The sequence below is a fragment of the Eublepharis macularius genome, chromosome 5, assembly GCF_028583425.1.
Source record: "Eublepharis macularius isolate TG4126 chromosome 5, MPM_Emac_v1.0, whole genome shotgun sequence".
Classification (NCBI taxonomy): Eukaryota; Metazoa; Chordata; class Lepidosauria; order Squamata; family Eublepharidae; genus Eublepharis; species Eublepharis macularius.
In genome coordinates, this window is record NC_072794.1 from 129,555,143 (window position 1) to 129,567,876 (window position 12,734).

The 12,734-nt window shown below is 42.9% G+C and overlaps 1 protein-coding gene across 2 annotated transcripts in view; it reads right to left on the minus strand.

Annotated features, from left to right (window-relative positions):
• The window catches only part of DENND2D (DENN domain containing 2D), a 50,939-nt gene that overhangs the window by 1,875 nt on the left and 36,330 nt on the right, over nucleotides 1–12,734 (minus strand). For both annotated transcript variants that reach the window (XM_054980891.1, XM_054980892.1), the window contains 5 exons: nucleotides 11,665–11,813; nucleotides 9,054–9,231; nucleotides 8,175–8,216; nucleotides 6,125–6,209; nucleotides 4,162–4,401 (listed from right to left, as the gene is read on the minus strand). In XM_054980891.1, the coding sequence (XP_054836866.1) occupies nucleotides 4,162–4,401; nucleotides 6,125–6,209; nucleotides 8,175–8,216; nucleotides 9,054–9,231; nucleotides 11,665–11,813 (694 nt within the window). The remainder of the gene's footprint in view (nucleotides 1–4,161; nucleotides 4,402–6,124; nucleotides 6,210–8,174; nucleotides 8,217–9,053; nucleotides 9,232–11,664; nucleotides 11,814–12,734) is intronic.

Here is a 12,734-nt window from a genome sequence, read left to right on the forward strand (position 1 = left end):
TTTAGACCCAAATAAAAAAGGAAGTGGAAAATTAGAATTAGCCAGAAGCAAGGAATTGAAGGCATGCCAATGTATGTCTGCAATAACCAGTGGTGGTTGTATGTGGCAAGTGAGAATTGAGCCACTCCCCATGCAAAGAAAGCAGACATATTTCCCTTTAATGACCACCACCTCCTATATGAACTTACCCATCCTCTCTGGTGAACTTTGGAGGCCCTGCTCTAGGGGTCCCCACCATTTGATACTAGCCGTGTGGCAGCATGAGAAAGGGCTTCTCAGTCATAGCGCCAAAACTGCAGAACTTCCTTCCCTCTATTGTGTCTTCTACCAGCAGGTGAAGACTTCTTCGTATTTATGTATTGTTTAGTGTGGTGGTGGTGGAAAGTACCCTCGAGTCATAGCTGACTTATGGCAACCCCTGCTGGGGCTTTCAAGGCAAGAGACTAACAGAAGTAGTTTACCATTGCCTACCTCTGCATAACCTCTGGTCTTTGTTGGAGGTCTCCCATCCAATTACTAACCAAGTTTGATTCTGCTTAGCATCCAAGATCTGACGAGATCAGGCTTGCCTGGACTATCCAGGTCAGGATTGGTTGGCATACTTTCCACTAAATGTTGGATCTCCTCCCCAGTTGTGGTGGTGTGTGTGTTTTATATGTTTTATTGCATTGTTTATTTATATACACTATTTTGAATGTTGTTTTAATGTTTGCTGCCTTGGGGACCCTAAGTGGATGAAAAAAACAGCATAGAATTGGTTGTTGTGGGTTTTCCGGGCTGTATTGCCGTGGTCTTGGCATTGTAGTTCCTGACGATTCGCCAGCAGCTGTGGCTGGCATCTTCAGAGGTGTAGCGCCAAAAGACAGAGATCTCTCAGTGTCACAGTCACAGTGTGTCACAGTCACAGTGTCACTGTGACACTGAGAGATCTCTGTCTTTTGGCGCTACACCTCTGAAGATGCCAGCCACAGCTGCTGGCGAAACGTCAGGAACTACAATGCCAAGACCACGGCAATACAGCCCGGAAAACCCACAACAACCATCGTTCTCCGGCCGTGAAAGCCTTCGACAATACATCCAGCATAGAATTGTTTTAAATAAGCAAATAAGCAGTTCTCAAACTAGCCTCTGGAGGCCTAAGAGTCCTTTAGGAGGACACAGTGTGAGGCCACTCATGCTTATCCAACTAATGTGAAAATGGAGTCCTCTGAATTTTCTAGAAATTGGGGCAGGAACTCTGCCTCAGAGGAAGGAGTTGTGAATTTGTAAAGATGCCATCACCTGCAATCACCTTGCTTCCAAGAGCTCTAGTCAGATAATTGCTGATTGGTTGTCAGAATCCAAGAGCTTAGCCCTGTGAATTCTAATTGGCTGAGTGGCACTAAGCAGGTACAGTCCTAATACAGCCATCATAGTTACTTCAGGTATAAAACTGAACTGATTTTCACTCTATTTTCCAATGTAAAGGATTTCACCATACAGATAAAACATCACTGCATTCATAGACACTAATAGCTTAATAGTGAAAATTAATGTTCTGATGATGCTGATCTCTTTCTGTTTCTACAGTCAGCTCTAAATATTTTCCTAATCCCCTTCTCCACCCCTGTTCAGTCAGTTTCCGGTTAGAGGTTTTCAACCAATAAAGACATTTCTTTCTGTTTCTGGCACAAAGCCCATCAGTTAAGAGGTGAATTTGATTTAAGACTTGGGATCAGGGCATTTTGAACTGAGGCCTTATAGAATCTGCTGCTCTCTGAGATCTGATTCTGTAGGCTAAGTGCAGACAATACAAACATCTTACTTAAACTTCCGTTTAAAATATAGCCATTGTGGTTTTTGTATTGTTTTGAGGACAGAGGCCTCCATATGGCATTTCTGGCTTACCACACACTTTGAAAGGAGGCTGTTTGGCATCAGTGAGGGGCAAGGGGAAGGCAGGGGGCCTGTGAAACAAATATGAATCAAAATTGGGGTCCTTGTGTTATGGAAGTTTAAGAGCTCAGGGCAGGCCTTGACGAGCCTCGGAGCAAAGTGTTCAGCCATTGATGGCTGGTGTGTGTGTGTGTGTGAGTGAGAGAGTGAGAGTGAGTGTATGTTTTGGCTATGATTGCTCTGAGCAGTGAATGGAGTGTGCCCCAAATACTGGTGCACATTAATTTCAGAGAGGGCAGAGGCAGCAGTAAGCTGGTGAAAAGCTGCATGTGGCATTATCACCCGATGGTTCCAGTCCAATCAGAAGTTCTATGTGAAGTGCCCTGGAGTCCTCTGCAATCAAACAAGGGACAATGGGCCTCACTCCAGTTTTGTATACCCTCCCCCTCTCAGCAAACTTGTGGCTCAGATGGAGGTTTCCCCAAGCTGGCAGAGGCAAGAGGGGTTCCACCACTTACCACCCTTTCTAAGAGTCCCACAGCCAGAATTAATTGCCAGCTGAGATTCTTTCGAAGGTAACCCATGCAGAGAGTGCAGAAATGATACACTGTACAACTTCTATGGTCTGTTCATCAGTACTTCATACCCTGAGCAAAGTTTTAAATAGGAAGAGGAAATGCAAAGAAAGAACTATGATTGTTCCAAAGATCTGGGCTTTAGCAGACATCACTCATAAATAGTCAAGCTTTCCTCAATATCCTCAGGGACTAAAAAGTAGCTTATTTTAACCCCTATAGCAGTGATGGCGAACCTTTTTGAGCCTGAGTGCCCAAACTGCAACACAAAACCAACTTATATATTTCAAAGTGCCAACACTGCAATTAAACCTGAATACTGAGGTTTTAGTTAAGAAAAAACAACTCATACAGTTGTCCGAACTAATTAACATCTCTCTCACTCACTCTCTCAGGAGCCACAAATGAAAATAAAGCAAGTGAAATCAAAGCAGCTTGCCCTCTGTTACACCAGCAGCCCGGCTTGCAAGCTCTCTCTCTCTCTCTCTCTCTCTCTCTCACTCACTCACTCACTCACTCAGGAGCCACGAATGAAAGTAAAGCAAGTGAAATCAAAGCAGTTTGCCCTTCTTTACAGCAGCAGCCCAGCTTGCAAGCTCTCTCTCTCACTCAGGAGCCACGAATGAAAATAAAGCAAGTGAAATCAAAGCAGTTTGCCCTTCTTTACAGCAGCAGCCCGGCTTGCAGTCAGTCAGTGTCTCTCTCTCTCTCTCACTCACTCACTCACTCACAAGTCACAAATGAAAGTAAAGCAAGTTAAATCAAAGCAGCTTACTCTCCTTTAGAAAGCCAGCCCCAGCAGCCCGGCTGCTGCCTCTGCTTCCTGCTGCTAAAGAGACGGGCAGCAGGGACGCAGCATTGAGGAAAAGGAATCACGTGGACAGGGCCAAAACCCATGTGATCTCTGCTCAGAGCTACCGGAACGCCGTTCCAGGCGTTCCCCCTCCAAATGAGCCCTGGACCTAGCAATCCGGCAACTTGGCTCGCATGCCCACAGAGAGGGCTCTGCGTGCCAGCTGTGGCACGCGTGCTGTAGGTTCGCCATTGCTGCCCTATAGTGTACTTAATGCATTAACAGGCTGCTCACTCCCACTGTCCCTCTCCTGGCTCTGGTACCCACAAATGTGAACATCTCATTCATATATAGGTAAGACCATACTAAGTGCCTCTTTACTCCATCAAAATACAGTGCTTCTAGGTTTATTACACATAATGGGTTGCTGATTTTTCTACACAAAAAGCACTTCCAGTTAGGATGATGCATGAAAACAGCATGTAGATCATCCCATTTGATGATAATCACATACACACTCCTCTCTGCATGTGCACATACTTAGAAACTGCAGCTGGCCATGCTTACCAGCTCTTATCTCCTGAAGTACAGTGAAAAAGACATCTGTCATTAGCTTATGGGACATGGAACTGTAACAGAAGGTTGGATCCACCCAGTTTTTCTGCTCAATCTTGCCCAGTTCTCCACCTTACTTCAGCTCCCATCCCACATGCCTTTGCTTTTTTGGGGTGGTCCTCCTTCTGAGTTTATACTCAGAAAAGCTCGTGGGATCTAACCCATGATTTTCCAAATAGATAACATTTTAACACCTGACGCAACCCTAATCAGTAATGTTCTATAGAAATTTGCTGATACGTCAGCTATCATTAATCAATGAGACTGGGTCTGCTCATCACAGTAGGGTGAGAGTCTGTTTACCTTCTACACCCTTTCTGTTCCTTTCTGCTTCCTGAATAAATAATGAGAACATCTGAGTCTTGACAAATTTTTTCAGAAACCTGCGGCAGGTCTTCGAGGTGAGGGCTTTGCAGAACGGCCGTTCCTGGAAGCAGCCTTGACCGCTTCTGTTCCATTTGATGTGCACTGGGTAATGACCAATGATCTTGACAAAGAACTGCACAAATGTGTCTGAAACACGTGCATTGAGTTCCTCACATGCTGGAAAAAAAAACAAGTATAAAATTCACTTGTGGGAGAAATGTTGTCCCTTCCAAAGTATTCAATGTCCATATTTTAACTATGCTAACTTTCCCCCAGCTCGCTGATAGAAAATTCTCCAAGTCGCTTTGAAGTCACATTTACCTGGAGATAGTGCACACAAAGTCTGATTTAAATAACTCCACCCAGTGAACTGTTTGTGTGCAGAGGATTTTAGTAGAGTGAGTGGCTTTCTGGACACTACTGTAGCCATTTTCTTAATTCGCATGCAAAAAGTCAGCGAATTAATCCAGTGAATCCTTGTACCTAACTGGCTCATTTCATGGGAAAAGCACCTCACATGTCATGATTTCATTCATCTTCTAAATGGTGTCTGTTTCACATACATATAAGCATTAGTGAGCAAACGTAACTCATCTTGGCTGGTTTTTTCCCCAGAGTTCTCAGACACTAATGGTGATTGTGCGGAATTAACGTGAACTAAGATACTCTTCAGTCTTACGGAACCTTTAATCAAAGAGCTGTATATGCATTTATTATTGATGAAATCTTTGCAGCTTATATCTCTACAGACAGTGTGGGGTATTAACTATTCAAGTAATTGTGGTGTCCTTGAGATATAAAATCCAATTTCCTGAGATTAAATACTAAGAGGCTATAATATCTGCAAGCATATGGCTCCAGAAGGGAGACTTTGCCTACATTGCTAGCTTGCATAGATCACAATAGTAGATGTTTAAAAAAACCCACCAAAATCCAGATGCTTCCTATTTTACTAATCCCAAAATGTGACAAATGTCACCCACCTCTGAATAGTGTTCTATCAACACTGGCTTCCCTCCCACCCCTACAACACCTCAAGGAGCAGGTGCTGTGAAAGACATTTTCCTGCCTGAGACTCTGGAAGAATACTGCCAAACAGAGCAGTCAGAGGTGAGCTAGGAGCCAATTGTCTGATTTACCGTGAAATCCTAAGCAGTTACTCCAGTCTAAGGGCTTAGACTGAAGTAACTCTGCTTAGGATACCACTGTTAGTATTGGGCAACATAACAAACTGAGGCTGAAATGTATCCTGACTTGGTTGGCCAGAAACCAGAAGATCTGGGATGAAATCTGAAAAAGACTGGATGTTTTAAGTCATCCACCCCCCTGATATTTTTTGGGATTCTCTGCATCATTAACAGTCCTGTGTTGCACTTCCTGTGGGCTAAGATATAAATGGAAAATACCAGGGGAAAGGCACATTCCTATGCATTTTACACAACTTTTACTTCCCCAATGTTCTACCTGCAGACGTACTGTGAGGAATATCATAAGATTAGCTTAACTGGGATCAAGGTCATCTTAGCTCAGGGTTAGCTGACATGTTTTTTAAACCTTATTGGCAGCAGTTTAATACCATGCCAGTCTTTTATTGTCCTTATTTGCCACTACAGCAGTTGCAGATACATGTCCCTGAGCAGGAACGACATGACAAAAGGCAAACTTTATCAACAAAATTGCTATGGAAGAATGGGCTGAGCCTGGCACACAGACCCACTATCTCTTCCACCTGCGACACCCTTAGAACAAGGATCTCCTTTCTTAGCTCATTTGCCAAAGGAATACCAGTCTGAACAAGGGCTGCATATCAAATTTGCACCTTCATTGCCTGTATAGCTTGCACAAAGAGCCCAATTTTCCATGTATATAGAGAGGAGAGCAGTCAGAAGGTTGCGCTTACTTTTTATGTTGTTGTTCAGTGTTGGCAGAGAGGCCAACATCTCATTTTGTAGCTTGCTAGGCAAGATTTCTTCTTCATCACCAACCTATAGAATTATTAATGGAGAGGTTATGTGGAAAAACATACAGTCTTTGGAGCAAGAAGGCATGCTGGACACCAGGTGTAAATAAAAGAGGGTCATGTTTAAAAACTCCTTTTCTGACTGCGCCTTCAGGTCTAAAGGGGAGAAACATAGCTTGCCACCAGCTCTTCCAAGTCACATTCTGCAAAGCTTTTAGATCTGGCCATTTGATTTACTGATTCCTCTAGAGTCTATTAGCCATTATGTAGAGCCATTAGCCATTCTCTGATACAATAAGGAGCACTAAGAAGGCAATTACTCTATGGAGGAAGGGAAAATGGTGTCACCAAGAGATTACAAGACAGGTGATACAACAACCTGTGAGATGAATTTGCAGTCAGATCCTGCTGTTGTATCCTGACAAAGGAGGGCCTGACTAAAACAAATTTTAAAAGGTAGAATAATGAAAACTAAGGCTGCAAGCTTTACTTGATTAACCAGAGTAACTGTTCAGCTGAATTGTGGTTGGAGATTAAAATCCTTGCCTACACTTCATTTGTGCAGGATTCTGTATGAGTAGAGGATTCCGGGATAATGGGGCAGCCAGTGTGCAAGACACCTAGGTGTACTGATTCCTATTCTTACTGTACTAAACACCTGACTAGGAAATTTAAAAAGTGGCTTTTCCTTCTGATCTGCATACAAAACCTGACAGAGCTGAAAGAAAAAAAAATGGCAGCAAAGCATCTCATTCAGGAGTCTCAAAAAGACACCTTCATCAAAGCTTTGTGGTGGGCCCTTTAAGGACTTGTCTGACTCTCACCCAGCTGACAGGAAGGGGGATCAGATGTGGGCTGTGGTGGCAGCATTGGTGCAAGCTGAGTACAAGCCTGTTGCTGGGCTAGAGTGGCCTTTTGACCTTCCCCAGAGGCCTAGCATGGTGGCAGGCCAAGAAAGGGTGAAGAGGGGATAGGTAATTTGGTGGCAGGATGATGAGAAGCCAGGACTGATCATCTACAGCCCAGACAGGGCTAGACGCCAGAGTAGGACTTTAAGAGCGAAGCTCCCAAGAAGGTGATTTGCTCCAGACTTACATAGGATGAGAGCCTATCATGAGAGGGTAGAGGGAGGGCCAAGGTAGGAGAAGAGAACTGAGGTTAAAAAGGGTTAGAAGCCTGCAGATGAGGACATGCCAGCACTTAGTTCCACCCTCCCACAAGGAGATTATCTGTGATTTTAGCCAAGGCAGTTTCATTAGAAGGGAATCAAGAGAAGCTAGATGAGAAAGTCAGGACAGTGGAACTGGATGGAAGAAATATGGAGGAAAAGGGAAGAAGGAGTATCAGTTGTTGCTTAGAGGGTGAAGCTGGGCCAAGGGAGGTTTTTCTGACAATGGGAAATGCTTGAATATCATGAGGTGACAGATATAGTCAACATATAGATTAATACATATAGATTAATGAAGTGGTTGTGGGAATAACAATGGAAGGGGTGGTATGTAGGAGACAAGGTGAAAGAGAATTTGTGGGGGGCATAGATGTTCACTGAGGAAACCAGAGTGGCTCAATGAGCACATTAACCTGCTTTACACAGTCAGACTATTGGTCTATCAATGTCAGTGATTTCCATATTGACTGGCTGTGTCTCTCCAGGGTCTCACTCAGAGGTCTTTTACATCAATTAGATGACCCTTTAACTGGAGATATTAGGGGTTGAACCTGGGACCTTCTGTGTACAAAGCAGAGGCTCTACCCCCGAACCATGACCCTTCTCAAGAGAGAAGAGGAAAATATTGAGGACAGGAGCGGGAAAGGATAGAAGCAGTGAGATTGCAATGGAGGTTATCACTAAAGCAAGAGATAAAGGACAAGGCAGAAAAAGAGAGACCTAAGCAACAGAGAGGTGACGAGGCAGGCTTTAGTAGAGCATTGTTGCCTGGAAATTCCCATCAAAGCCCTGCAGTTGGCAATAAGATGGGATTGTACTTACGAGTTTCAAGAACTTGCCTTCACACAGATCAACAAGGAGCACCTAAAAGGACCAAAAACATCCATCTTTAATATCCAGTTCTACTCTAAAAACTAGCAATTAAAAAAAAGAATTAGATGTTATATTTTAGGTTGTTTTATGACATAAGCTGCCTTAGAAGGTCAAGCATGCTGAAAGTTAAAATGTATACTGATTGACTGATTAAATAAATATTTATCTACCAGCTGATTTGTAATGCATATACTGAGAGCATTTGGCTGTAAATACTGGTGCCACTGAAGCATTATTTGGCTGGTGCAATCTATAGTGGTTTACTAAGAGGTAAATGTTTAGGCCAAACTTTCAAGAATACATGAAGCTGGTTATGAAGTTGATGATGGTCATGGTCATCCATTTGCCAGTGTAAAGACTACCTAGGACAGTAATCCCATGGATGCCACTGTGCTCAATGCACTTCCTCATGCCCATTTTGTTTCCCCCAAAAACATCTCCATACCAAACAGCTAATCCTGGCTTTCGCCCATCTCACTGAAATAGGTGGTGCCTCACAAGATCCCAAGAGGAATCACTTTCATGTTTGCAAGGTACACCCACCAACTACTTCCATCACAAGAGGACACCTGGTTTGGAACCTCCCAACCATCTGTGATAGGCCCCATGGCAGCCATTTTGTGGTCAGCTGTGCTCCATGGAGAAGCCATTTTGTCTTGGTACTCACTATATGTACTCAAACTATAACAGTGCCTACAGTTGCAACAAAGTTGGGGGCAACTGGTATAGTGCATAATCACAACTGCCAATCATAGATGCTGTCTCTGAAGACACCATAACATTTTGCTGTCTTGACCACTCAAAAGACACATAAGATGAAGACATCACCTCTTCCATGGGTTGATCGAGAACCTCTTCCAAGTAGCGCTTTTGGATGCCAACCATGAAGGGTGTGGGACAGCAGACAGTGCTGAGGAGCTTCTCTGGAACCACAGGGATATATGTATGGGCCCATGTAAAGGGGTAAAGAAGAGCAGCTGCTGCATGGATGCACTTGGAGAGGGAGCTGAATGAGAAAAACAGTAATGAATAGAACAGAATAGAATATAGGAAGACACTAAATGGTTAAGGGGCATCTCTGAAGAATCAGTAGTATGCAGTACAGAAATGCCTTGTGGATCTTTATTATGTCACTATTTAAATATATTGCCTACTCAGTCTTAAGGATTGGAAAAACTTACAATATTATTAATTTCAGAAACATAAAATTTCCCACGGAGAGCCAGCATTAATTGCTAGATTAGAGTGTCAGACAAGGCTCTGGGAAACCCAGATTCAACTCTCCAACATGGAAGCTTGCTGAAAGCCTAATCTACCTCACAGAGTTGTTGTAAGCATAGAGTGGAGGTGAGGAGAACAGTGTTGTAAGCTGCTTTGGGTCCCCATCTCAGACGTTTTTATTACCCTGCTTCCTAAAGCCAGCATCAAATTTAAAAAGAAATCACAAAGGGTTTCAGACTTAAGTCTGTCTTGCAAAAGATTAGGATTGTGGTTTACAACGCAAAGAATCTTCCTGTGTCTAATTTCCTAACAGCCACAAAGGAGATGCAGCGGCAGCTTCTTCTGTTCATCTCCCCTGGGCCCCTTCACCTTCCTTCCTTTCCATTTTGTTGATTGATCCAGCAGGCAAGCATGGAGAGTTAGTAACAGGAAATAAAAGAATGTTGAGAAACCCCAACTGCAGGCTGTTCATTAAACAGGGAGTTCTCCAGGCTGCAACCCAAGGGGAGAAAAGTTCTATAATTCTAAGGCAGCCATAGATAATGCCTCTCTGCACAACCTTACAATCCACTTGTTTTCCTAAGCAACCTGTAAAGGTTAACAATCCTGAGCAACATCATCATATGTATTATTATTATTTTAAAATTAACTTGATTTTATTCAGCTTGGTTAAACAGATAACAAATAATAACATAACAATTATTAACATAACAATGCAACAGAACTATACAAACAACCAGCATATATGATAAAGTCATCTCATCAGATTAGAGCATCAACATATTGTCATGTTTACAGTACTGCTCAGAATAACAAGTCTTTTGATACCAGAACCAGTTTACGACGATTCAGGGGCTCCAAAAAAAAGACAAGTGTTTAGGGGGATGGATATCATTAACAATTAGAAATTCAAAAAATGGGAACCATTTAGACTCAAAGTTATTTCCTTTTGGGCAGATGAGTGCTTGGTTGGTGGTTTCCAAAAAATTTTCTTCATATGTATTATGATGGTTAACGGATAATACCCCAATGGATGCATTAAGGCATTATCAATTTTAAAAGAACAGTACATTAAAACCATACAAGAATCCACAACAAAGAAAATGCATGTTAACTGGCTAGCAGCAAAACCAGACAGCAGTAACCCCTACCCCTGGATCCACGATTACCAAATAAGTAAAAAGGACAGGCAGGAAGCAAAAGTAAAACAACCAAGGTCAAAAGAACTACAAAATATCTGGAAGAACAGAGATATTTTCATTGGGCATCAAAACCCAAGTAAGCCTGATGCTAGGCAAATCTCTGTGTAAAACACATTCTACAATGGAGTTGCACTTGCAACTGCAGAGAAGGCTCTGTCCAGCTGTTTCATGTCAGATGGTGGCGCACAGAGCAGGGCATCTGAAGCAAACCTTAGCTGATGGACAAGCCTGTATGGAAGCAGGTGATCCTTCAATACACCATGCCTAGGCTTTTTAGGGCTTTAAAGGTCATCATAATCAACATCCTGAATTATATCCAGAAGCAAAATGGCAGCCAGTGTAGATCTCAAAACTGGCTCAATGGGGTCTTGCACCAATGAAAGCTTCCAAAGTCTTCAATAGCAGCTCCACGCAAAGCTTGTTGCAATACTCTAACCTGGATGTGATTAGAGCAGGGTTAACCATGGGCAGATCATGCCTCTCAAGGAAAGGATGCAACTAGCACACTAACTAAAGTTGGTTATGGGTGCTTTACACCTAAAAGGAGAAACTGCACCTCCATCTGTAGCCATGAATCTAACAGCTCAAGCTGCAAAAGCGGGGGTGGTGGTTATGGAAAAGAATCTATAATCCTTGACTGGCTGTATTGTTGACCAAATGAATGCCTGGTCTTATCTGGATTGAACTTCAGTTTACTGGCCCCTATCCCATCCATTAACACCTCCAGACACTTGTTCATGACATCCGCTTCCTCACTTGACTGTTGAAAGGAAGAAAAGCCATGTGTAATCATCATACTCAAATCTGCAGATAACCTCTTCTTAGTCATTTCATATAGGTATTTAACAACATAGGGGTCAAGATGGAACGCTGTAGTACAATGGTCCCAATGGACCACTATTTGGTACTGGCCGCTCTAATAGAACTAGAACCACAAGCACATGATTCCCTTGTGCTGCAGCCAAAAGTTACTGAAGTGCAATTAATTTTCTTGAATAGGGCCAGAGTGTTTTTACCTGAGGTCTTCTGCCAGGAAAACTATCCGTCGCTCCAGAGCCGCAGAAGCAAATATCTGGAGGATCTTCTCAGGACTGAGGCGCTGTAAAAGTGCCTGAAATTCCACATGTTCCAGGCGAGAATCCAGGGGCCGAGTGAGCTCAAGGAGCTGTGGGGAAGAAACCAAGACCCAGTGGGATAATGATATTAACATATGTAGAAACAAGAGGGTGAAAATATTCAGTTTGACAAGGATAATCTTTTCCCCCAGCAAACTATTCATGGTAATTAGAATTTATAGGCTTGTATCCTAATCCATGTTTCCACTGCAGCCCCTTTTAATCTGTTGTGAAGGTGGTCCTGTACTGCAGAGCACATTCCTCTGGTGCTAGACACCTTTAGGCTCATTGAGAGACGTTAGTCTTACGTCAGCAGAAATGCCCAGTGCTGGAGAAATGTGCTCCGTAATGGAAGACTGCCTCTGCAATGGAAAAAGGCATTGTGCTAATGAAAACAAGGATTAGGATTCCAAAACATAGGGTTTAGGGCTAGGACAACTTCCGTAAAATGTAAACGATTGTTTCCCATATTGATCTTCTTTTGTTAAATGCTTCATAAAGAAACATCAAGAAGCGATCCCTACCTCTCTGTTAAACTGTTCTGTACATTAATTATCCTTGTTTGTAGTCAACACCTTAGATCTAATTTGATTTTGGAAAACATATTGCCAAGCCAAGATTTTTATTACACTTTACAGAACCCCCGTCATTAGGCAACTCGTGAAAATAATTAAATTTCTTATTTAGGAGCACAATTTTAAATAAGCATGAAAGGACTCTTGCCAGTCAGAGAAACCCAACAATCTGAGGCCTTGCACTCCACCCACTTGTCTGTGGCATCAAACAACCTGGCCTGTGTATACACACAATACTTTTGCTGGGAACAGGGATAAGTTAAGTGCACAGGAAGACTTTAGCCATTTGTTGTCTCCTTAAGAGCAGTGGGGGTTCAGCAGGATATCCTGTGAGTGGGAGTGGGTGCAGAGAAGGTAGCCTTTGTGTGGGGATGGCCTTCACTATTTGCTGCTCAT